At 42.9% G+C, this 24,118-nt stretch overlaps 2 protein-coding genes across 4 annotated transcripts; both read left to right on the top strand.

Moving 5' to 3' along the window:
* Positions 1–4,948: 4,948 nt before the first annotated feature.
* Positions 4,949–10,477, top strand: LOC146692063 (uncharacterized). 2 transcript variants are annotated; one of them, XM_085432006.1, is made up of 20 exons: positions 4,949–5,080; positions 5,440–5,495; positions 5,818–5,917; positions 6,027–6,110; positions 6,227–6,282; positions 6,387–6,515; positions 6,620–6,748; positions 6,853–6,981; positions 7,086–7,235; positions 7,383–7,520; positions 7,644–7,709; positions 7,807–7,938; positions 8,031–8,154; positions 8,238–8,389; positions 8,495–8,594; positions 8,705–8,781; positions 8,955–9,063; positions 9,160–9,217; positions 9,379–9,536; positions 9,616–10,477. In XM_085432006.1, the coding sequence occupies exons 1-20, from the start codon at positions 5,054–5,056 to the stop codon at positions 9,631–9,633; spliced, it is 1,992 nt and encodes a 663-aa protein (XP_085288132.1). In that variant the 5' UTR covers positions 4,949–5,053; the 3' UTR covers positions 9,634–10,477. The 2 variants fall into 2 exon arrangements, with proteins under 2 accessions (XP_085288132.1, XP_085288131.1); XM_085432005.1 differs by having other exon boundaries at positions 4,950–5,080; positions 7,380–7,520.
* A 4,167-nt stretch (positions 10,478–14,644) lies between these two features.
* Positions 14,645–20,431, top strand: LOC146692062 (uncharacterized). Of its 2 annotated transcripts, none has more exons than XM_085432004.1 (21): positions 14,645–14,800; positions 15,159–15,214; positions 15,539–15,638; positions 15,748–15,831; positions 15,948–16,003; positions 16,108–16,236; positions 16,341–16,469; positions 16,574–16,702; positions 16,807–16,935; positions 17,040–17,189; positions 17,337–17,474; positions 17,598–17,663; positions 17,761–17,892; positions 17,985–18,108; positions 18,192–18,343; positions 18,449–18,548; positions 18,659–18,735; positions 18,909–19,017; positions 19,114–19,171; positions 19,333–19,490; positions 19,570–20,431. In XM_085432004.1, exons 1-21 carry the CDS (start codon positions 14,774–14,776, stop codon positions 19,585–19,587), a joined length of 2,121 nt encoding a protein of 706 aa, XP_085288130.1. In that variant the 5' UTR covers positions 14,645–14,773; the 3' UTR covers positions 19,588–20,431. The 2 variants fall into 2 exon arrangements, with proteins under 2 accessions (XP_085288130.1, XP_085288129.1); XM_085432003.1 differs by having other exon boundaries at positions 14,647–14,800; positions 17,334–17,474.
* The last annotated feature ends 3,687 nt before the right edge of the window (positions 20,432–24,118 follow it).

Raw genomic sequence — 24,118 nt, 5'->3', positions numbered from 1 at the left:
CTAGGGACTTTGTCTGTCTGTCTGTCTTTGCCCATCAGAGACCCATCATTTGTCATTTCTTTTCTTGTCATTTCTGCAGGGAAGGGGTGGTGCAGCAGGTTTGAGGGGCAATGCCAGTAAGGCTGGGACACGAGCTGCAGCCTCATCCAACCTCTTTTTTTTTTTTTCCAGGTGCCCAGCCACCCTTCAGTTTCATCATATCATCCCAAACAATAGCTGTAAAGTTGGATGTAGGATGAAGACAGCAGAGAGAGCAAAAGAAACAGGTAAGAGCGGACAGGTAGTCCGAGTTAGAGCAGGGCGATATGACCAAAAATATTTATCACAATATACATTTGAAGATTTGCGATAATGAGCTTCTATCCCCAAGCCATCCGTGCCCTAAACACACACACCCGCCCTCTCACATCATCTATAATTGACTGAGACAGGACTCTCTTCCAGACACTCTAAACCAAGGCACAATGTACATTTCAATTCCTTTAATTTTAAATATGTTTATGTTGTCTATCCTGTAAAATAGTCAGATGTCTATTCATATTAATGTACAGAATTCACCTGCTTGCTGCTACTACTGCACATACTATATGTATATATATATATATATATATATATATATATATATATATATATATATATATATATATATAATGTTCTTCCTCTACACCCCCCCCCCCCCAATTTTTGCACATGTCGAGGAGCGTGTCAGGCTACATTTCACTGTGTGTTATACTTGTATAACTATGCATGTGACAAATAAAGAACCTTGAACCCCCTTGAACCCCTGAACGATATAACTGATGATATAATTGACGCGAGACAAAATACTTTACAACTCCACGACTTTATTAGTGCAAAAGAAACCCAATCAATGTATGTTCACTTAAACAAGCAGCTGTTTTTTATGTGCATTAAAGCTATATAAAAATGTAACAGTGCAAATAAAATCGTTTCGAGGTCAGTAAACACAACCAGAATTCATACATAAGGCACACGGGATGATAAGGGGCACTGTCGATTTTTAGAAAAATCAAAGGATTGATTTTAAGTGTGCCGTATTTTCCAAAAAACACGGTAATAACGACGGCCTGCTAGCATGCTCTACCAAAAATGTGCTTTGTTGTGTATCTGATGGACGAAAGCTAAACCAGTTCCACACCACTGAGGTTGCAGCATTTTTACAAACCAATTCTGGTTCATCCGTTTCATTCAGCGATCCACTTTCGCCCTTCTCATTCTCCGTCGCCAGCACGCTTTTTCCACCATGTGCGTATGAAAACAAAGGTACTGCGCATGCGCGTTTTACCCATATTCTATCGCGATTAGGGATGGGTATCGTTTAGGTTTTATCTGATACCGGTGCCAAATCGGTACTTTTGAAACGGTGCCGGTGCTCAAACGGTGCTCAAACCGGTGCTTAAAGAATGGAGAACACAAAATTGGTCCAAAAACCTCTCATATTCAGCTGGTTTTTTGTAAAAAGATAACAATGTTAGCCTTTTCTGCAGCTTTGGGGCATATATGGTATCACTCTTAGCTGGAAGCAGTGCTTAAACAATGGAAAAAATACAAACCTTGTCCAAAAACCTCTCATGTTTAGCTGTTTCCCTCTTTTTCTTTGGTCATTTTAGCCTTTTTGGCCAGGGTGAAGGGAGTATCTGCCATCAACCAAGAAGACAGCCGCATGTAGCTATGATGATGTTTGCTACTTCACCTTACATGCATTAATGTAATAACGTGGTTAGCCTACTCAACGTAAATTACACACAAACAACATTAAGCTACTCACGCAGAGAAGAACGGCTGCTGCTGCCATCAAATACGGCGCATTTCTCGGCTTTTAAAAAAAAAACGCTACGCGTCGCCAGGTGTTTCATCGGATTCGAGGTGTTACTTCCTTTGACAGTATCACAGTATCAGCTTAAAGCACTTGTTGCAGGCTGCTGAGTTTGCATATTTTGCTATGAAGTACAGCCAGACTTTTGACCGCTTCGCCTTGGACATTTTTAATCTGTAGCTCTGCATAAAAGAACGTACGTACCTGGCCCCGCCTACTATCCTTGGAAACGTAAAATGATTGGCTAGAAGTGTATCACAGCTCAGGAAAAAAAAGCACCGAAATAAAGCACCGAAATGTGCGCTGCTTTTCGGTCTGGTTACTACCGTTTATGTCAGAACACCGGTACCCATCCCTAATCGCGATATTTCATTTTCTTGTTGTTGCCCAACATCATACCAGTATTACTGTGAACGGTATATGCCATGCCCTAGCCCTAGCCAGAGTTAACAAAAACTTTTAAAGCCAGTGTAGCTTCTGTTTTGAACACATTTATTGATGATGATTTTACATAAATAAGCAGTGTATTATACTGTAATCAGATGTGGATTCTCACTAACCGCTTTACTAGTAATTGTCACAAATACTGTTTATTTGCCGTATTTACAGATAGTGAAATAAAATGGAAAATAATTCTTTCATAATTGTATACTCAGCTTGGTCAAGATAATAACTCCAGAACAAGAGGCATAGGATTTTGAATTAATACCAATGGTGCATCTACTGATATTCAGTTTGAATATCAGTGACCTTGACCTCAAGGTCAAAGGTCAAGTTTTCTGAAAATCTTGTGAATGTTACAACTTGGTGACAGGAAGGAAGTCACCTAGTTTGCTCAAATTTGTACCATAGGTGTTCAGAAGGGTTAAAGAAATCTGAGCTGGCAGCAATCACTTCAGAGTGTCGGGTCAGGACACTTGCAAATGTTCAGATGTGAGAGGAACAAACAGGCAGAGTCCAGGAATAAAGTTGTCATTCTTTGTATTTTCAATTGAGAATGTGCCCGCAGCTGGGCGAGATAGAGTGTGTGTGTGTGTATGTGTGGTTTCTGCAGACAAAGCATAATAATACAATCAATTAGGAATCAGATTACATAATAAACATAAAGATACAACTGAGGTGTACTCAAGTACAGTATATAGCTAAATAAGCTGACATTATACTTCAGCCTGGTTACATAAACTTAAAGTCAGACATTATGCATTAACACACCGCATACAACTATGCACTGAAGGCAACTGTACATTGGTTTATCATCTGTTACACGGAGCACAGAATCAACAACACGATAACAACGAATCTCTCTCCTAGAAGCTAATTAGTAAACAAATCTGTTATGCTAGCGAACTACCACTTGTACATAATGTCACATAAACAGAAGCAGAAACTGCTGGTAAGTCATCAAATACACTCATGGCTGAACACCAACACAACTGAGTGAAGTAAAACATTAACTTACGGTCTTATGAACGCACACACTGTCCGTTGTTTGGCTGCCGTTTGTCTCTGAACTAAAGTTGCGGACATGCACCCCGATGGTGCATTCAGGGGGCATAGGAAATCCCATACACAACCCTAACCCTTTTGTACAATAGGTGCAATTACTAGTAGGCTGAAGGGTTGCGCTAGGGGCCATCTGTAGAGATGTAGGGTCAACAACCTGTCTGTGAATGTGGACAAAACAAAAGAGATGATTGTTGACTTCAGGAGAGCACAGAGAGCTCACTTCCCACTTAACATCACTGGATCCTCTTTGGAGGTCGTCAAGAGCACCAAATTCCTTGATGTCCACCTGGCGGAGAACCTTTTCTGGTCCCTTAACCCAAGCTCCATAACTAAGGAGGCCCAACAGCATCTCTACTTCTTGCGGAAGCTGAGGAAAGCCCATCTCTCACCATCCATTCTCACCACCTTCTACAGAGGGATTATCGAGAGCGTCCTGAGCAGCTGCATCACTATCTAGTATGGTAACTGCACCGTATCAGATCGCAGTACCCTACAACTAATAGTGAGAGCAGCTGAGAAGATCATTGGAGCCCCTCTCCCCTCCATCATGGACACTTTTAGCACCCGCTCCATCCGCAAAGCCACCAGCATTATGGAGGACCTCACACACTCTTCACCCTGCTGCCTTCTCGAAAGAGGTACCAGCAAGCCGTCAGACTCCTGAACACTCAGTGACTGGACTGATACACACACACACACACCTTCACACATCGCTACCAAGCACTTATCTGCAGTATCTCACACACACACACACACACACACACACACACACACACACACACATATAGGGCTGGGCTATATCATACCGTTCACGGTAATACCGGTGTAATTTTGGGCAACGATAGGAAAATGAAATATCGTGATAGAATATGGGTAAAACGCGCATGCGCAGTGCCTATGTTTACATACGCACATGGCGGCGACACAGAATGAGAAGAGCGAAAGTGGAGCATTACGGCTATATTAGGCAGGCGCCTCGCGGAGTGATACGTACTGTGCTTCAACATAATATTACTGTATTGTGTGTGTATAACCTCTTTTTAAGTTTAGTGGATATTATACATTGTTATGCTCAGGATATGTCGGCCAATTTCCACTGGAAATGCCTTTTGGTTAAACTGTCAGCAAGGAATTTGCATTGTTACATTTTTATATAACTTTAATGCACATAAAAACAGCTGCTTGTTTAAGTGAAAATACATTGATGGTTTTTTTGCACTAATAAAGTCGTGGAGTTGTAAAGTATTTTGTCTAGTGTCAGTTATATCGTCAGTTATATCGTTATCGCAAATTTTCAAATGTATATCGTGATAAATATTTTTGGTCATATCGCCCTGCTCCACACACACACACACACACACACACACACACACACACACACACACACACACCAAGTTACTTTTGCACAATACTCAGCATTTTGCACATATCCATTGCACTGTCTTGTCTTGTTTATTTTTGCAATTTTTTGCACATTGCACTGTACATTTCAAGCATGTACAGTGGGGTTGCTTGGAGACGAGTACCACACAGTTCCAATGAGCATACATTCCAAAATATGCAAACTAGCCCCATACATTATGATGACACATGTTCAGGGTATGAACATTCTATGCTGAAAGCTTATAAATATACAACTATTGAACTTGTTTTCAGTTGAACTTTTGCATAGCACAGAAGATTTTCACTGCGATCAAATTAGGTTCAAAGATGTTCAAACGCTTTTTTCTCAGAAAGGTAAGTTTGACGAGACTTGTAGCACATTTCTCTGTATATTTTCTTACAGTAAAATAAGCATTTTGAAGCTTTTAATGGAGCTTCATAGATGATTTTTGTAAAAACTGAATTTTGAACCAAATGAAGTATTTTGTATTTCATACCATAAACTTTAAAACTCAAATTGAGGCATGAATAAATTGTTTTTAATTTATTTAAACATATTCATATCGGTCCACTTCATGAGTCGATAGCTCACTAAATTGATAAATAATCTAAAATAATACCAAATTTTCTAACTGGACACTTTTCATGTAGAGCCTCCCTTGGAATGTTTGTTTTATGCCATTACTGATGTTGGTTTTCTTCTTTCTAAACAGAGATCAAAAAACCAAAACGTGGCAGAGAAGGAAATTCCTTCTACGTCTCAACAGAGGTAAAGAAATGTGACTCTTTAATCCAATGTTGCCGGAGATATTTATAGCAGTGGTTTAGTGTGAGCTGTTTTATTTCCCTTTTATTGTTGTTTTTCTTCCGCCTTGTGTGTTTATATCGTTTTTACTACTTAGTTTTGTCTATTATTTATATCGATTCAGAGATTAGTTGAAAATATAGAGTGTAAATGTACAAAATACATGATTTTGTTCATTTTGGTATTTCATAACAGTTATTATTTTTTATTTGCAATATCCAGGATGCGCTCCTTGTTAAAAATTTCCACTTTGAAAAATAACATTTACACTTTTGTCCTCGATCAGCGTCCCGGATGCTTCTGTTGCTGCCACAACACCTAACCATGAAAATGGTATAAAGAAGAAGAAGAAAATAAAATGGAGACACTTCTTCTGCTGTTTCTCGGTTTGCTTTTACAGAAGACATATGAAATGCATATTTTCCTTAAAATGTATTTGTTAATTTTAAGTGACTTTTCTTTTTTAATAACATTATGTTTGTTCGTTCTCTACAGGAAACTGACAGCGATACAGAGGCAGAGACCCCCACTGTAAAGCCACAGAAAAAGTCCCGCTGGTCTATTTTCAAATTCTGGAAGGTATGTTTTATGGAAAGAGTCACTATCATCAAGCATTTATTCATCACAATGAAATGGGAGCAATTAAGAGCAATGAAGCACACAGCTATGTCCTGTCTTTTGGTTTCTTTCTACAGAGAAGAAACCAGGTTGCTCCAGAAACAACAGGGGAACCTGATAAAAAGAGTGACAAGTAAGGGAAACTTTAATCTTCTCACTTTAAAGAAAAAATCTTTTGGGATCCTTCTGGTTGCAGATTTGATACTTAATCTTCTATATATTTGTATATTTTTGCAGATTAAAGAACATGCAGCAGGACTGTACACCTGCCGAGGCAGCACCACCAAAAGAAGACTGCCTAGAAACAAAAGGTCGAGAACTGGTTGCTTCAGAAACAACAGGGGAACCTGATAAAAAGAGTGACAAGTAAGGGAAACTTTAATCTTCTCACTTTAAAGAAAAAATCTTTTGGGATCCTTCTGGTTGCAGATTTGATACTTAATCTTCTATATATTTGTATATTTTTGCAGATTAAAGAACATGCAGCAGGACTGTACACCTGCCAAGGCAGCACCACCAAAAGAAGACTGCCTAGAAACAAAAGGTCGAGAACTGGTTGCTCCAGAAACAACAGGGGAACCTGATAAAAAGAGTGACAAGTAAGGGAAACTTTAATCTTCTCACTTTAAAGAAAAATTCTTTTGGGATCCTTCTGGTTGCAGATTTGATACTTAATCTTCTATATATTTGTATATTTTTGCAGATTAAAGAACATGCAGCAGGACTGTACTCCTGCCGAGGCAGCACCACCAAAAGAAGACTGCCTAGAAACAAAAGGTCGAGAACTGGTTGCTCCAGAAACAACAGGGGAACCTGATAAAAAGAGTGACAAGTAAGGGAAACTTTAATCTTCTCACTTTAAAGAAAAATTCTTTTGGGATCCTTCTGGTTGCAGATTTGATACTTAATCTTCTATATATTTGTATATTTTTGCAGATTAAAGAACCTGCAGCAGGACTGTACACTTGCTGAGGCAGCACCACCAAAAGAAGACTGCCTAGAAACAAAAGGCCAAGAACTGGACATCAAGCCTCCACTGAACAGTTCAGAGGACCTAGTACAGGTCATAACTACAGACAATCCCAGGTAAGTGCTTTTAATATTTTGGCCGATTGCTGATCACAATAAGAATTAGATGTTTGAATGCTTTTCTCCAGAGAGACAATGTTTGTTTGTTGTCCTGTTGTGCTTGCTATGCATCCCTGACTCCTTTCTTCTTTCTGCATGCAGCAGCACCCATAAGGAATGTGGTGAAAGTTCCAACCAGGTTAGAAACACCACTGAACATAGTGAGCCATCAGACCTGAGTTGGGACACTTTGCTTATGGAGTTTCTGGCACAAGAGGATGGATTGGAGCAGGTGTTTGACATGTAAGAGAAAAACGTCCTCCAAAATGTTTAAACTTCAAAGCTCATGCATACATGCACATACACTGCTTAGCTTCTTGACATCTTTCCTAATTGTGTGTTTGTGTTTTTACCTTTTTGCAATAGTTTAGGGAAAAATTTGAAGGATAGAAAAAAAAAGAAAAATAAAGTTCAGACTGTGGACCGCTTCGGGTGAGTACACGTGGTGCACGAGGACCAAAGCTCTCTTTGTCAAAGTGGAAATGAGTTATTTTACACTGATAGTGTAAACTTTGTGTATGTGTGGCAGGTTTCCAAACATTGTAAACAGCTGCTACATGAACTCCTGCCTGCAGAGCCTCTTCAACAATGAGGAGTTCATTAGAGATGTCAGCCGTCAGGAGACTTTGTGGAGAGCAGTCCCAGAAGCTCGGCTCTTAAGGTGCGCTACGTCAACCTTCTACTTTCTTCAGAAACCTGAAGAACAAAGATATCTAACACCAGAAATGTCTGTTTACCCTTTCCTTTTTACAGAAGGCTCATGAACATCAGGAACTGTCATCAATCAAGAGATTATGACCTTAAAAAACGCCGCCTAATGTCTTTTAAGAAGGCATTCAGCCAACAGGTTCCTGAATACGAAGGCAGTGCACAGAAAGTGCGTCAGCTATTTGGACATTTTGTTTTTTGCTTTACCTTCTAATGTTTATGTTCTAAATCTCCTCTGTGTTTTTCTTTCAGGACGCTCATGAATTCCTAACCTTTTTCCTCAATGAGGTGAAAAGCCTCTCACCTCACCTGAAGAGGGAAGCAGCTCTCCTGGGCCGAAGTTATACCTGCCCAGTAGAAGACCATCATGTTTTCAAAATGGAAAACATGAGGACATGCAAGAGGTAAGCCAGTCTTTCAGAAACACAGGGCTGATTGCAACATTTTCATATACCTCTTTTCCACCTACTTGATCGTTACTTTAACTACGTTACTCCTTAAATGTGTAGCTGCAGTCACCAGTCATCACAACAGGAGGAATTTACAAGCTTGTCCCTTGACCTGGTTCCAGAGGGGTCTGTTGAGGACATGTTAGGGACATACTTGAAGGTAAGATCACAAATTCCAGTAGAGATGTAGTATCACTGATCTTGTGTGTGCGCATAGGTTGTGATTTTTTTTTCTACCATAAAGCCTGTTTTCTCTTTGCCGTTGTTTAGGAACAAAAAATCGAATTTACCTGTGACTGTGGAGGGACGACCTCGGAAGTGAAGCAGTCTTTTGATACACTGCCAAGGTGAGTAAGGTCACATCAGAATTGATCGACTGACCTGATTTCCAAACTGTGGCGCACTAAACATCAGAGTTTTTAAGACAACACTTGAGCAGTCATTTTCTCCCATCTTCGGTTTGTGTTTGACACTCATTCTTCTTATTTTGTACCTTGGGTTTTTTTTTCTTTTCTGCCAGAGTTCTCATCTTTCACCTGAAGAGGTTTGGCTTTACAAAAACCCACAAGCTTCAGAAGGTGAATGACCCCGTCAGGCTGCAGAGGGACTTGGTGGTGTCATCCAAACAGGTAAAAACAGACTGCAGAACATCTCAGAGAATCAGCTTAATTATCGCACTGATGTGAGACTTTATGAAACTGATCTTTGGATTTGTTCCTTCTCAGGGTGATGGCCGTTATGAACTCATAAGCATCATTAGTCACTATGGAGGCACAGAATCAGGTAAAACAACTGACTTGTTACAAACAGAAAATGCTACTTTTGAGTGAAGGACTCACACACAAAAGCTTTTGATGTTTTAAGAAGCACTAAGTCCAAACCACTGTTTGCTTGAATCAGTTGACTTTTAGAAGTTGGATTCATTTGTCTTAATGTGATCTTAGGACACTACATCTGTCATTCTGTGCATCCTGAGGAGAGCCCACAGTCTACATCAGATCATTGGCTCACCTATAATGATGCACGGGTGCTCCACACAACTGGATCGGCAGTTTTTGAGGAACAGCAGCAGTCTGCCTACATCCTGTTTTACAAGAGAAACGTAAGAAGACACAGCAGCTGAGAGAATTTTGAAATGTCCTATTACCTTGTTAATCATTTTTCTCTTCATTCTAAAACAGGGTGTGGAAGCAAGTTAGAGCCATCATCGTGCTGAGAAGGAACAACCGTCGTCTCAGACCGCTGGTAAGTATTGCCCTTAGGAGGAAGGGTCCTCCCAGAGAGCCTGGTTCCTCCCAAGATTTCTTCCTCCAGGAGGGAGTTTTTTCTTGCCACCGTCGCCCCACATTCACCGGTCATTCACTAGTAGTGCACCACTACTAGAGATAGTCAGGACCAGTGTTTGGCTTGCTCTCTGGGAACAACAAATAAATTAATAATAAAATAAAATAAAGATATTATTGTCACGGGCTGAAAGCAGGGACTCAAGCGCAGAGCAGGTTGATGTCTCAAAACACAATTTATTTACACACCCGTGCAATAATATATACAGTGACGGGAAATTCAGGGTTCCAGGGGATTAGGGGAAGGCTCTCTCTCTCTCACGCTCGCTCACGTCCTCACACACGTTCGTACCGCGGGGAGGTCACAGGTCCGGGAAGATAAGCTGGAACAGGGAAAGGGAGATATCACTCACAAATCACGAAGGCATAAAGGTGTAAGACCACGGGAGCTGGAAAGGTAGACTAACGTCAGTAGCGCAATCATCCCGCGATGAGAGGATCTGTGACCCAGCCTCAAATAGAAGACGGATAATCAGCTGATCGCCAACAGCTGTGAGAGCCAAGGGCGGGAGCCAGCTGTGAGCTCCGCCCAGGCAGAGAGATAGGGGGAGAAAGAGAAAAAAAACACAAGTGTAGCCTTGTGAGGCCGGCTGGGCAGGCACGGGGACCATGACAATTATTTACTTATTTATTTATTTTTTATTAAAATTAACGTAACAACAAAAACAAAAATAACTAATAAAAACTAATTAACTAAGTATTCAACTGTGTTTTGTGAAATTTGTAATGAGTCTCAGTTAAGTTGATGTCACAGAAGTTTCTGAATCAACCATTTAGATTGTTCAACAAACAGATTTACTCAGGTAAAGATGGTAAGCTGGAGCACTGGTACCCTTCTAGTTCAGTTTAAGGTTTTAGACAAATATTCCCTCATTCAGTTGCAGTTTCTGCTTACATTATACATTATTTAGCTGCAAATGTTTAGCTGCAAGTAGCAAAGTCCAAAAGTGACAACATTTCCACTGCACTCTCTCCAGAAATGGCATATAGAACTTTTGATCAAATTAGACATTTATCCTTGAAAAATCCATGAAAATCTTTAATTGTACCTTTTATAACATTGTGGTGGGGCGTGGTCTGCGGTGCCGTGCAGGGAGGGCGGACGCACCTGCACGGCATCCTTAATCACGCCCGCCTAGTTAAAAACACGGGGACTCAGGGGTTTGGGGATTGTTGTGGTGAGATGTAAATAAAGATGGCTCCGAATGATACTCCGTGGTCCCGCCGTGCCTTATTCTCGCCACATTGGTGCCGAAACCCAGGAGGCAGCACGGCGGGTCCGTATCGGAGCCAGGGAATGGAGGAGCTGGCCCAGATGGTGGCCGAAATGGTGGCCGCCCAGCGGGAGCAGGCGGCGGCGGAGGGAGTAGTAGTGACGGAGGAGTCGCGCGATGGGCTGCTCCAGCGGGGAGCGACGGCAGTGACGGATGGACCGCGCAAGGAGCTGGAGGTCCCCGTGCCAGGGGAGCCTGCTCGAGTGGAACTGGCGAGCGAGGCGTGTGCCACGCTTGAGATCGCCGTGCTCACCAGATCGGCCTCACCACCACCAGAGGCCAGTACACGCCACACCTCTGCCCAGCCACCTGTGAGCTGGGGCTCACGACTGTGCCGGCCGCGCCGGGTGCACACGCCACGCGTCCGACTTCCGAACCAGCTTGGCCTGCACCGCTGGATTCGCGGGCGGCCACCTGAACTCGCACCTCCCCGTCGCTTGGCCGGGCCCTGGGGGCGCCAGCTGTCCGGGCTGATTCCCTCTCCCACTGGCGGTGGGGGAGTAGGTTCGGCCGGATGGCTCCCCAGCCTCAATCAGGCGATGGGGGTATGTGGTGGGGCGTGGTCTGCGGTGCCGTGCAGGGAGGGCGGACGCACCTGCACGGCATCCTTAATCACGCCCGCCTAGTTAAAAACACGGGGACTCGGGGGTTTGGGGATTGTTGTGGTGAGATGTAAATAAAGATGGCTCCGAATGATACTCCGTGGTCCCGCCGTGCCTTATTCTCGCCACAAACATTTTAACAAGTTACTGTCTCCTGCTGCATGTTTCTTGTTTTGGCTTAACTTCATCAGCTCAAAAAACACACCGTGCTGTGGTTTACTGAAAGAACTCATGTACAGGACACACTGAAAGCAGGTTTACAACGTTTAATTAACAAAGTCAAGATCAGTTAACAACAGCTGAACGAAAGATTTACTTTTTCTCGTCGATAAAATGGTCAGATGAGGTCCATGCCAATGTGCTCAAATGGTACCTCCATTAAGGGCAGTAAGGGCATAAAGGCACTTTTGGAATGGCCAGCTGGTTCACCAGCTGACACCACTGGACGCACAACATCAGCGCACATCCAAACAGATTCTTGGCCAGTAAAATCGGTCAATTTTTGGGTCCAGAGTCTTATCTTATTCCAGGTGACCAGCCATCGAGTTGTAACGAGCCACCTAAAAAAATCATTTCTCAGTGGCTCTTCTGCGACCAACAAGTAGATGTGTTCTTCCATTTTACAAGTGTCACGACACGCTCAACATGGTCTGTCGTTACAAAATGTGGAAATGTCAGGGCGCACTATTTGACTATCAGCTCTCATCATTTGATCAAAGGGCGAATTGCATAGTGCCATTATCTTCTGTGTAGCGAATTGCTGGAACCGGCAAGCTGAACGCGGCCCAAACGCCACGTGTCCCTATTGGCTGTGTGTGCAGCCCAGCATACTGCCCTATTGAGCTACCAAACCCCAACCAATCAGTTTTGAGATTTAAGGGGTATGCTAGCCGCCAGCTAACCGCAGCCGTTACTCTATGCATTTCCCCCCGATCTTTCATTTCCACCAGTACTATGGGGTATTTGTGAATATCCATGACTGAGCCGGACAGGTCGCCAGCTGGTCTTTGGCCAGGGTGATGGCAGTTTCGAGGTTCACCGGCTAGTGATAGCAGACTCACTTCACTGTCCTGGCCGGTAGCCCCCCCCCACAAATTTCTCTAGCACTACCATTTTCAGCAATCCAGCCTTTCTAAGTGTGGGGCCAGGCTGCAGCCACCTGGTTTAGGCAGAGGACTGGTCCTCCAGCCCCATTTGCCCCATGAAAGTTGCTGTGATGGTCTTCTGGAGAGACTGATGGCAGCCACTTGCAACAACCGGAGGGCACGTTCCTTCCCTGGCCACCAACACACATAATGTCACATAAACAGAAGCAGAAACTGCTGGTAAGTCATCAAATACACTCATGGCTGAACACCAACACAACTGAGTGAAGTAAAACATTAACTTACGGTCTTATGAACGCACACACTGTCCGTTGTTTGGCTGCCGTTTGTCTCTGAACTAAAGTTGCGGACATGCACCCCGATGGTGCATTCAGGGGGCATAGGAAATCCCATACACAACCCTAACCCTTTTGTACAATAGGTGCAATTACTAGTAGGCTGAAGGGTTGCGCTAGGGGCCATCTGTAGAGATGTAGGGTCAACAACCTGTCTGTGAACGTGGACAAAACAAAAGAGATGATTGTTGACTTCAGGAGAGCACAGAGAGCTCACTTCCCACTTAACATCACTGGATCCTCTTTGGAGGTCGTCAAGAGCACCAAATTCCTTGATGTCCACCTGGCGGAGAACCTTTTCTGGTCCCTTAACCCAAGCTCCATAACTAAGGAGGCCCAACAGCATCTCTACTTCTTGCGGAAGCTGAGGAAAGCCCATCTCTCACCATCCACTCTCACCACCTTCTACAGAGGGATTATCGAGAGCGTCCTGAGCAGCTGCATCACTATCTAGTATGGTAACTGCACCGTATCAGATCGCAGTACCCTACAACTAATAGTGAGAGCAGCTGAGAAGATCATTGGAGCCCCTCTCCCCTCCATCATGGACACTTTTAGCACCCGCTCCATCCGCAAAGCCACCAGCATTATGGAGGACCTCACACACTCTTCACCCTGCTGCCTTCTCGAAAGAGGTACCAGCAAGCCGTCAGACTCCTGAACACTCAGTGACTGGACTGATACACACACACACACACCTTCACACATCGCTACCAAGCACTTATCTGCAGTATCTCACACACACACACACACACACACACACACACATATAGGGCTGGGCTATATCATACCGTTCACGGTAATACCGGTGTAATTTTGGGCAACGATAGGAAAATGAAATATCGTGATAGAATATGGGTAAAACGCGCATGCGCAGTGCCTATGTTTACATACGCACATGGCGGCGACACAGAATGAGAAGAGCGAAAGTGGAGCATTACGGCTATATTAGGCAGGCGCCTCGCGGAGTGATACGTACTGTGCTTCAACATAATATTACTGTATTGTGTGTGTATAACCTCTTTTTAAGTTTAGTGGATATTATACATTGTTATGCTCAGGATATGTCGGCCAATTTCCACTGGAAATGCCTTTTGGTTAAACTGTCAGCAAGGAATTTGCATTGTTACATTTTTATATAACTTTAATGCACATAAAAACAGCTGCTTGTTTAAGTGAAAATACATTGATGGTTTTTTTGCACTAATAAAGTCGTGGAGTTGTAAAGTATTTTGTCTAGTGTCAGTTATATCGTTATCGCAAATTTTCAAATGTATATCGTGATAAATATTTTTGGTCATATCGCCCTGCTCCCCACACACACACACACACACACACACACACACACACACACACACACCAAGTTACTTTTGCACAATACTCAGCATTTTGCACATATCCATTGCACTGTCTTGTCTTGTTTATTTTTGCAATTTTTTGCACATTGCACTGTACATTTCAAGCATGTACAGTGGGGTTGCTTGGAGACGAGTACCACACAGTTCCAATGAGCATACATTCCAAAATATGCAAACTAGCCCCATACATTATGATGACATATGTTCAGGGTATGAACATTCTATGCTGAAAGCTTATAAATATACAACTATTGAACTTGTTTTCAGTTGAACTTTTGCATAGCACAGAAGATTTTCACTGCGATCAAATTAGGTTCAAAGATGTTCAAACGCTTTTTTCTCAGAAAGGTAAGTTTGACGAGACTTGTAGCACATTTCTCTGTATATTTTCTTACAGTAAATAAGCATTTTGAAGCTTTTAATGGAGCTTCATAGATGATTTTTGTAAAAACTGAATTTTGAACCAAATGAAGTATTTTGTATTTCATACCATAAACTTTAAAACTCAAATTGAGGCATGAATAAATTGTTTTTAATTTATTTAAACATATTCATATCGGTCCACTTCATGAGTCGATAGCTCACTAAATTGATAAATAATCTAAAATAATACCAAATTTTCTAACTGGACACTTTTCATGTAGAGCCTCCCTTGGAATGTTTGTTTTATGCCATTACTGATGTTGGTTTTCTTCTTTCTAAACAGAGATCAAAAAACCAAAACGTGGCAGAGAAGGAAATTCCTTCTACGTCTCAACAGAGGTAAAGAAATGTGACTCTTTAATCCAATGTTGCCGGAGATATTTATAGCAGTGGTTTAGTGTGAGCTGTTTTATTTCCCTTTTATTGTTGTTTTTCTTCCGCCTTGTGTGTTTATATCGTTTTTACTACTTCTAGTTTTGTCTATTATTTATATCGATTCAGAGATTAGTTGAAAATATAGAGTGTAAATGTACAAAATACATGATTTTGTTCATTTTGGTATTTCATAACAGTTATTATTTTTTATTTGCAATATCCAGGATGCGCTCCTTGTTAAAAATTTCCACTTTGAAAAATAACATTTACACTTTTGTCCTCGATCAGCGTCCCGGATGCTTCTGTTGCTGCCACAACACCTAACCATGAAAATGGTATAAAGAAGAAGAAGAAAATAAAATGGAGACACTTCTTCTGCTGTTTCTCGGTTTGCTTTTACAGAAGACATATGAAATGCATATTTTCCTTAAAATGTATTTGTTAATTTTAAGTGACTTTTCTTTTTTAATAACATTATGTTTGTTCGTTCTCTACAGGAAACTGACAGCGATACAGAGGCAGAGACCCCCACTGTAAAGCCACAGAAAAAGTCCCGCTGGTCTATTTTCAAATTCTGGAAGGTATGTTTTATGGAAAGAGTCACTATCATCAAGCATTTATTCATCACAATGAAATGGGAGCAATTAAGAGCAATGAAGCACACAGCTATGTCCTGTCTTTTGGTTTCTTTCTACAGAGAAGAAACCAGGTTGCTCCAGAAACAACAGGGGAACCTGATAAAAAGAGTGACAAGTAAGGGAAACTTTAATCTTCTCACTTTAAAGAAAAAATCTTTTGGGATCCTTCTGGTTGCAGATTTGATACTTAATCTTCTATATATTTGTATATTTTTGCAGATTAAAGAACATGCAGCAGGACTGTACACCTGCCGAGGCAGCACCACCAAAAGAAGACTGCCTAGAAACAAAAGGTCGAGAACTGGTTGCTTCAGAAACAACAGGGGAACCTGATAAAAAGAGTGACAAGTAAGGGAAACTTTAATCTTCTCACTTTAAAGAAAAAATCTTTTGGGATCCTTCTGGTTGCAGATTTGATACTTAATCTTCTATATATTTGTATATTTTTGCAGATTAAAGAACCTGCAGCAGGACTGTACACCTGCCGAGGCAGCACCACCAAAAGAAGACTGCCTAGAAACAAAAGGTCGAGAACTGGTTGCTCCAGAAACAACAGGGGAACCTGATAAAAAGAGTGACAAGTAAGGGAAACTTTAATCTTCTCACTTTAAAGAAAAATTCTTTTGGGATCCTTCTGGTTGCAGATTTGATACTTAATCTTCTATATATTTGTATATTTTTGCAGATTAAAGAACATGCAGCAGGACTGTACACCTGCCGAGGCAGCACCACCAAAAGAAGACTGCCTAGAAACAAAAGGTCGAGAACTGGTTGCTCCAGAAACAACAGGGGAACCTGATAAAAAGAGTGACAAGTAAGGGAAACTTTAATCTTCTCACTTTAAAGAAAAATTCTTTTGGGATCCTTCTGGTTGCAGATTTGATACTTAATCTTCTATATATTTGTATATTTTTGCAGATTAAAGAACATGCAGCAGGACTGTACTCCTGCCGAGGCAGCACCACCAAAAGAAGACTGCCTAGAAACAAAAGGTCGAGAACTGGTTGCTCCAGAAACAACAGGGGAACCTGATAAAAAGAGTGACAAGTAAGGGAAACTTTAATCTTCTCACTTTAAAGAAAAATTCTTTTGGGATCCTTCTGGTTGCAGATTTGATACTTAATCTTCTATATATTTGTATATTTTTGCAGATTAAAGAACCTGCAGCAGGACTGTACACTTGCTGAGGCAGCACCACCAAAAGAAGACTGCCTAGAAACAAAAGGCCAAGAACTGGACATCAAGCCTCCACTGAACAGTTCAGAGGACCTAGTACAGGTCATAACTACAGACAATCCCAGGTAAGTGCTTTTAATATTTTGGCCGATTGCTGATCACAATAAGAATTAGATGTTTGAATGCTTTTCTCCAGAGAGACAATGTTTGTTTGTTGTCCTGTTGTGCTTGCTATGCATCCCTGACTCCTTTCTTCTTTCTGCATGCAGCAGCACCCATAAGGAATGTGGTGAAAGTTCCAACCAGGTTAGAAACACCACTGAACATAGTGAGCCATCAGACCTGAGTTGGGACACTTTGCTTATGGAGTTTCTGGCACAAGAGGATGGATTGGAGCAGGTGTTTGACATGTAAGAGAAAAACGTCCTCCAAAATGTTTAAACTTCAAAGCTCATGCATACATGCACATACACTGCTTAGCTTCTTGACATCTTTCCTAATTGTGTGTTTGTGTTTTTACCTTTTTGCAATAGTTTAGGGAAAAATTTGAAGGATAGAAAAAAAAAGAAAAATAAAGTTCAGACTGTGGACCGCTTCGGGTGAGTACACGTGGTGCACGAGGACCAAAGCTCTCTTTGTCAAAGTGGAAATGAGTTATTTTACACTGATAGTGTAAACTTTGTGTATGTGTGGCAGGTTTCCAAACATTGTAAACAGCTGCTACATGAACTCCTGCCTGCAGAGCCTCTTCAACAATGAGGAGTTCATTAGAGATGTCAGCCGTCAGGAGACTTTGTGGAGAGCAGTCCCAGAAGCTCGGCTCTTAAGGTGCGCTACGTCAACCTTCTACTTTCTTCAGAAACCTGAAGAACAAAGATATCTAACACCAGAAATGTCTGTTTACCCTTTCCTTTTTACAGAAGGCTCATGAACATCAGGAACTGTCATCAATCAAGAGATTATGACCTTAAAAAACGCCGCCTAATGTCTTTTAAGAAGGCATTCAGCCAACAGGTTCCTGAATACGAAGGCAGTGCACAGAAAGTGCGTCAGCTATTTGGACATTTTGTTTTTTGCTTTACCTTCTAATGTTTATGTTCTAAATCTCCTCTGTGTTTTTCTTTCAGGACGCTCATGAATTCCTAACCTTTTTCCTCAATGAGGTGAAAAGCCTCTCACCTCACCTGAAGAGGGAAGCAGCTCTCCTGGGCCGAAGTTATACCTGCCCAGTAGAAGACCATCATGTTTTCAAAATGGAAAACATGAGGACATGCAAGAGGTAAGCCAGTCTTTCAGAAACACAGGGCTGATTGCAACATTTTCATATACCTCTTTTCCACCTACTTGATCGTTACTTTAACTACGTTACTCCTTAAATGTGTAGCTGCAGTCACCAGTCATCACAACAGGAGGAATTTACAAGCTTGTCCCTTGACCTGGTTCCAGAGGGGTCTGTTGAGGACATGTTAGGGACATACTTGAAGGTAAGATCACAAATTCCAGTAGAGATGTAGTATCACTGATCTTGTGTGTGCGCATAGGTTGTGATTTTTTTTTCTACCATAAAGCCTGTTTTCTCTTTGCCGTTGTTTAGGAACAAAAAATCGAATTTACCTGTGACTGTGGAGGGACGACCTCGGAAGTGAAGCAGTCTTTTGATACACTGCCAAGGTGAGTAAGGTCACATCAGAATTGATCGACTGACCTGATTTCCAAACTGTGGCGCACTAAACATCAGAGTTTTTAAGACAACACTTGAGCAGTCATTTTCTCCCATCTTCGGTTTGTGTTTGACACTCATTCTTCTTATTTTGTACCTTGGGTTTTTTTTTCTTTTCTGCCAGAGTTCTCATCTTTCACCTGAAGAGGTTTGGCTTTACAAAAACCCACAAGCTTCAGAAGGTGAATGACCCCGTCAGGCTGCAGAGGGACTTGGTGGTGTCATCCAAACAGGTAAAAACAGACTGCAGAACATCTCAGAGAATCAGCTTAATTATCGCACTGATGTGAGACTTTATGAAACTGATCTTTGGATTTGTTCCTTCTCAGGGTGATGGCCGTTATGAACTCATAAGCATCATTAGTCACTATGGAGGCACAGAATCAGGTAAAACAACTGACTTGTTACAAACAGAAAATGCTACTTTTGAGTGAAGGACTCACACACAAAAGCTTTTGATGTTTTAAGAAGCACTAAGTCCAAACCACTGTTTGCTTGAATCAGTTGACTTTTAGAAGTTGGATTCATTTGTCTTAATGTGATCTTAGGACACTACATCTGTCATTCTGTGCATCCTGAGGAGAGCCCACAGTCTACATCAGATCATTGGCTCACCTATAATGATGCACGGGTGCTCCACACAACTGGATCGGCAGTTTTTGAGGAACAGCAGCAGTCTGCCTACATCCTGTTTTACAAGAGAAACGTAAGAAGACACAGCAGCTGAGAGAATTTTGAAATGTCCTATTACCTTGTTAATCATTTTTCTCTTCATTCTAAAACAGGGTGTGGAAGCAAGTTAGAGCCATCATCGTGCTGAGAAGGAACAACCGTCGTCTCAGACCGCTGGTAAGTATTGCCCTTAGGAGGAAGGGTCCTCCCAGAGAGCCTGGTTCCTCCCAAGATTTCTTCCTCCAGGAGGGAGTTTTTTCTTGCCACCGTCGCCCCACATTCACCGGTCATTCACTAGTAGTGCACCACTACTAGAGATAGTCAGGACCAGTGTTTGGCTTGCTCTCTGGGAACAACAAATAAATTAATAATAAAATAAAATAAAGATATTATTGTCACGGGCTGAAAGCAGGGACTCAAGCGCAGAGCAGGTTGATGTCTCAAAACACAATTTATTTACACACCCATGCAATAATATATACAGTGACGGGAAATTCAGGGTTCCAGGGGATTAGGGGAAGGCTCTCTCTCTCTCACGCTCGCTCACATCCTCACACACGTTCGTACCGCGGGGAGGTCACAGGTCCGGGAAGATAAGCTGGAACAGGGAAAGGGAGATATCACTCACAAATCACGAAGGCATAAAGGTGTAAGACCACGGGAGCTGGAAAGGTAGACTAACGTCAGTAGCGCAATCATCCCGCGATGAGAGGATCTGTGACCCAGCCTCAAATAGAAGACGGATAATCAGCTGATCGCCAACAGCTGTGAGAGCCAAGGGCGGGAGCCAGCTGTGAGCTCCGCCCAGGCAGAGAGATAGGGGGAGAAAGAGAAAAAAAACACAAGTGTAGCCTTGTGAGGCCGGCTGGGCAGGCACGGGGACCATGACAATTATTTACTTATTTATTTATTTTTTATTAAAATTAACGTAACAACAAAAACAAAAATAACTAATAAAAACTAATTAACTAAGTATTCAACTGTGTTTTGTGAAATTTGTAATGAGTCTCAGTTAAGTTGATGTCACAGAAGTTTCTGAATCAACCATTTAGATTGTTCAACAAACAGATTTACTCAGGTAAAGATGGTAAGCTGGAGCACTGGTACCCTTCTAGTTCAGTTTAAGTTTTTAGACAAATATTCCCTCATTCAGTTGCAGTTTCTGCTTACATTATACATTATTTAGCTGCAAATGTTTAGCTGCAAGTAGCAAAGTCCAAAAGTGACAACATTTCCACTGCACTCTCTCCAGAAATGGCATATAGAACTTTTGATCAAATTAGACATTTATCCTTGAAAAATCCATGAAAATCTTTAATTGTACCTTTTATAACATTGTGGTGGGGCGTGGTCTGCGGTGCCGTGCAGGGAGGGCGGACGCACCTGCACGGCATCCTTAATCACGCCCGCCTAGTTAAAAACACGGGGACTCAGGGGTTTGGGGATTGTTGTGGTGAGATGTAAATAAAGATGGCTCCGAATGATACTCCGTGGTCCCGCCGTGCCTTATTCTCGCCACATTGGTGCCGAAACCCAGGAGGCAGCACGGCGGGTCCGTATCGGAGCCAGGGAATGGAGGAGCTGGCCCAGATGGTGGCCGAAATGGCGGCCGCCCAGCGGGAGCAGGCGGCGGCGGAGGGAGTAGTAGTGACGGAGGAGTCGCGCGATGGGCTGCTCCAGCGGGGAGCGACGGCAGTGACGGATGGACCGCGCAAGGAGCTGGAGGTCCCCGTGCCAGGGGAGCCTGCTCGAGTGGAACTGGCGAGCGAGGCGTGTGCCACGCTTGAGATCGCCGTGCTCACCAGATCGGCCTCACCACCACCAGAGGCCAGTACACGCCACACCTCTGCCCAGCCACCTGTGAGCTGGGGCTCACGACTGTGCCGGCCGCGCCGGGTGCACACGCCACGCGTCCGACTTCCGAACCAGCTTGGCCTGCACCGCTGGATTCGCAGGCGGCCACCTGAACTCGCACCTCCCCGTCGCTTGGCCGGGGCCTGGGGGCGCCAGCTGTCCGGGCTGATTCCCTCTCCCACTGGCGGTGGGGGAGTAGGTTCGGCCGGATGGCTCCCCAGCCTCAATCAGGCGATGGGGGTATGTGGTGGGGCGTGGTCTGCGGTGCCGTGCAGGGAGGGCGGACGCACCTGCACGGCATCCTTAATCACGCCCGCCTAGTTAAAAACACGGGGACTCGGGGGTTTGGGGATTGTTGTGGTGAGATGTAAATAAAGATGGCTCCGAATGATACTCCGTGGTCCCGCCGTGCCTTATTCTCGCCACAAACATTTTAACAAGTTACTGTCTCCTGCTGCATGTTTCTTGTTTTGGCTTAACTTCATCAGCTCAAAAAACACACCGTGCTGTGGTTTACTGAAAGAACTCATGTACAGGACACACTGAAAGCAGGTTTACAACGTTTAATTAACAAAGTCAAGATCAGTTAACAACAGCTGAACGAAAGATTTACTTTTTCTCGTCGATAAAATGGTCAGATGAGGTCCATGCCAATGTGCTCAAATGGTACCTCCATTAAGGGCAGTAAGGGCATAAAGGCACTTTTGGAATGGCCAGCTGGTTCACCAGCTGACACCACTGGACGCACAACATCAGCGCACATCCAAACAGATTCTTGGCCAGTAAAATCGGTCAATTTTTGGGTCCAGAGTCTTATCTTATTCCAGGTGACCAGCCATCGAGTTGTAACGAGCCACCTAAAAAAATCATTTCTCAGTGGCTCTTCTGCGACCAACAAGTAGATGTGTTCTTCCATTTTACAAGTGTCACGACACGCTCAACATGGTCTGTCGTTACAAAATGTGGAAATGTCAGGGCGCACTATTTGACTATCAGCTCTCATCATTTGATCAAAGGGCGAATTGCATAGTGCCATTATCTTCTGTGTAGCGAATTGCTGGAACCGGCAAGCTGAACGCGGCCCAAACGCCACGTGTCCCTATTGGCTGTGTGTGCAGCCCTGCATACTGCCCTATTGAGCTACCAAACCCCAACCAATCAGTTTTGAGATTTAAGGGGTATGCTAGCCGCCAGCTAACCGCAGCCGTTACTCTATGCATTTCCCCCCGATCTTTCATTTCCACCAGTACTATGGGGTATTTGTGAATATCCATGACTGAGCCGGACAGGTCGCCAGCTGGTCTTTGGCCAGGGTGATGGCAGTTTCGAGGTTCACCGGCTAGTGATAGCAGACTCACTTCACTGTCCTGGCCGGTAGCCCCCCCCCACAAATTTCTCTAGCACTACCATTTTCAGCAATCCAGCCTTTCTAAGTGTGGGGCCAGGCTGCAGCCACCTGGTTTAGGCAGAGGACTGGTCCTCCAGCCCCATTTGCCCCATGAAAGTTGCTGTGATGGTCTTCTGGAGAGACTGATGGCAGCCACTTGCAACAACCGGAGGGCACGTTCCTTCCCTGGCCACCAACACACCTCCGCCAAGCGTTGGAAAACTTCCAGGAAAAGCTTGCTGTTGATTTAAGTCAAAATATATTTGCTGATGTTGAGTGTGTGGATATTCAGAAGGACACCCATTCCATAATACATCATTTCCATAAGTGTAAAATCACCAATTATGTTGTCATTAATGTCCAAAAACAACTTGGAGTTTATCACAGATGCGCTTCTTACTACAGTCAGTATATTTAGCATGAAATGGAGTTGAGGAAAATGGTAGAATACTTAATATCAATGTTTTGAAGACTATGACATTAGGGACATTAGGGGATGTATTGGTTGGCACCATCACCTCACAGTGTGAAGGTCCTGGATTTAAAAAAATCCAGGCATGGTCTGTTCTGAGTGCAGTTTAGATGTTCTCACTGTGTACTCTGTCTTTGTCCTGGAGTCCAAAGACATGAATGTTAAATTAACCCATGATTTTAAAATGTCAATAGGTATGAATGGTTATCTTTTGTTCTGTGTTAGTCCTGCAGTAGACTTGTGATATGTTCAGGGTGTGCTCCACCTTCTGCCTGATGACAGCTGGGATATGATTAATTCCCTCCACAATCCTGAATTGCATAATTGAATGGATTTATTGCATTCAGATGATAGCACATATCTTAAAGATGTTTCAGAAAGTTGTACAAATAAAAGTATGTCAGCATGGCTAAACACCAGTAGACGTAAGTAAGGAAATTGTGGGGAAGGGGAATTTTTTTTTTTAACTTATCAGTATTTCAGTTCTTGAATTCGTTACAGTTTGTGGCTTTTTCATTTAGCTGTGCGGGCATGTTATAGCATTTGCAACTCACAAGTTTGTATAAAGAAGGCAAATCCAAAAAGCACTTCCGTCTGCCAGTAAATCTTAGATGGAAAAGTTTCAGATTGTGATAATAATGGTCCTTGTTTGAGGCTTTAAACACTGCTCCCTTTCTGGCAGACAAAAGCAAAGTTTGTCTGAGGTGAACCAGAAGCTCTTGAGATTTGATGACCTAGACTTCCCCTAATCTCTTTCTCAAGGTTAAGGCTGATGAAGAAAACAGGCTCCCTTTTCCAACGGCCTCCCCATCTTCCACCTTTTTTTTTTTCAACAACCAAGAGGATTGTGACAGCCAGAGTGTCTGCAATGAAGTTAAATGGGCGGATAGAGTTGCTCTCCTCTGCCCGATATGTGATATGTAAGGCAACTAAAATGCAAGAGACAGTG

The sequence above is a fragment of the Copadichromis virginalis genome, linkage group LG15, assembly GCF_057382275.1.
Source record: "Copadichromis virginalis isolate Kocher_CV1m ecotype Utaka linkage group LG15, C_Virginalis_male_GT1.1, whole genome shotgun sequence".
Taxonomy (NCBI): Eukaryota; Metazoa; Chordata; class Actinopteri; order Cichliformes; family Cichlidae; genus Copadichromis; species Copadichromis virginalis.
Note: the sequence above shows the minus strand (reverse complement) of the source record. Positions and strands in the feature narration are given on the sequence as shown.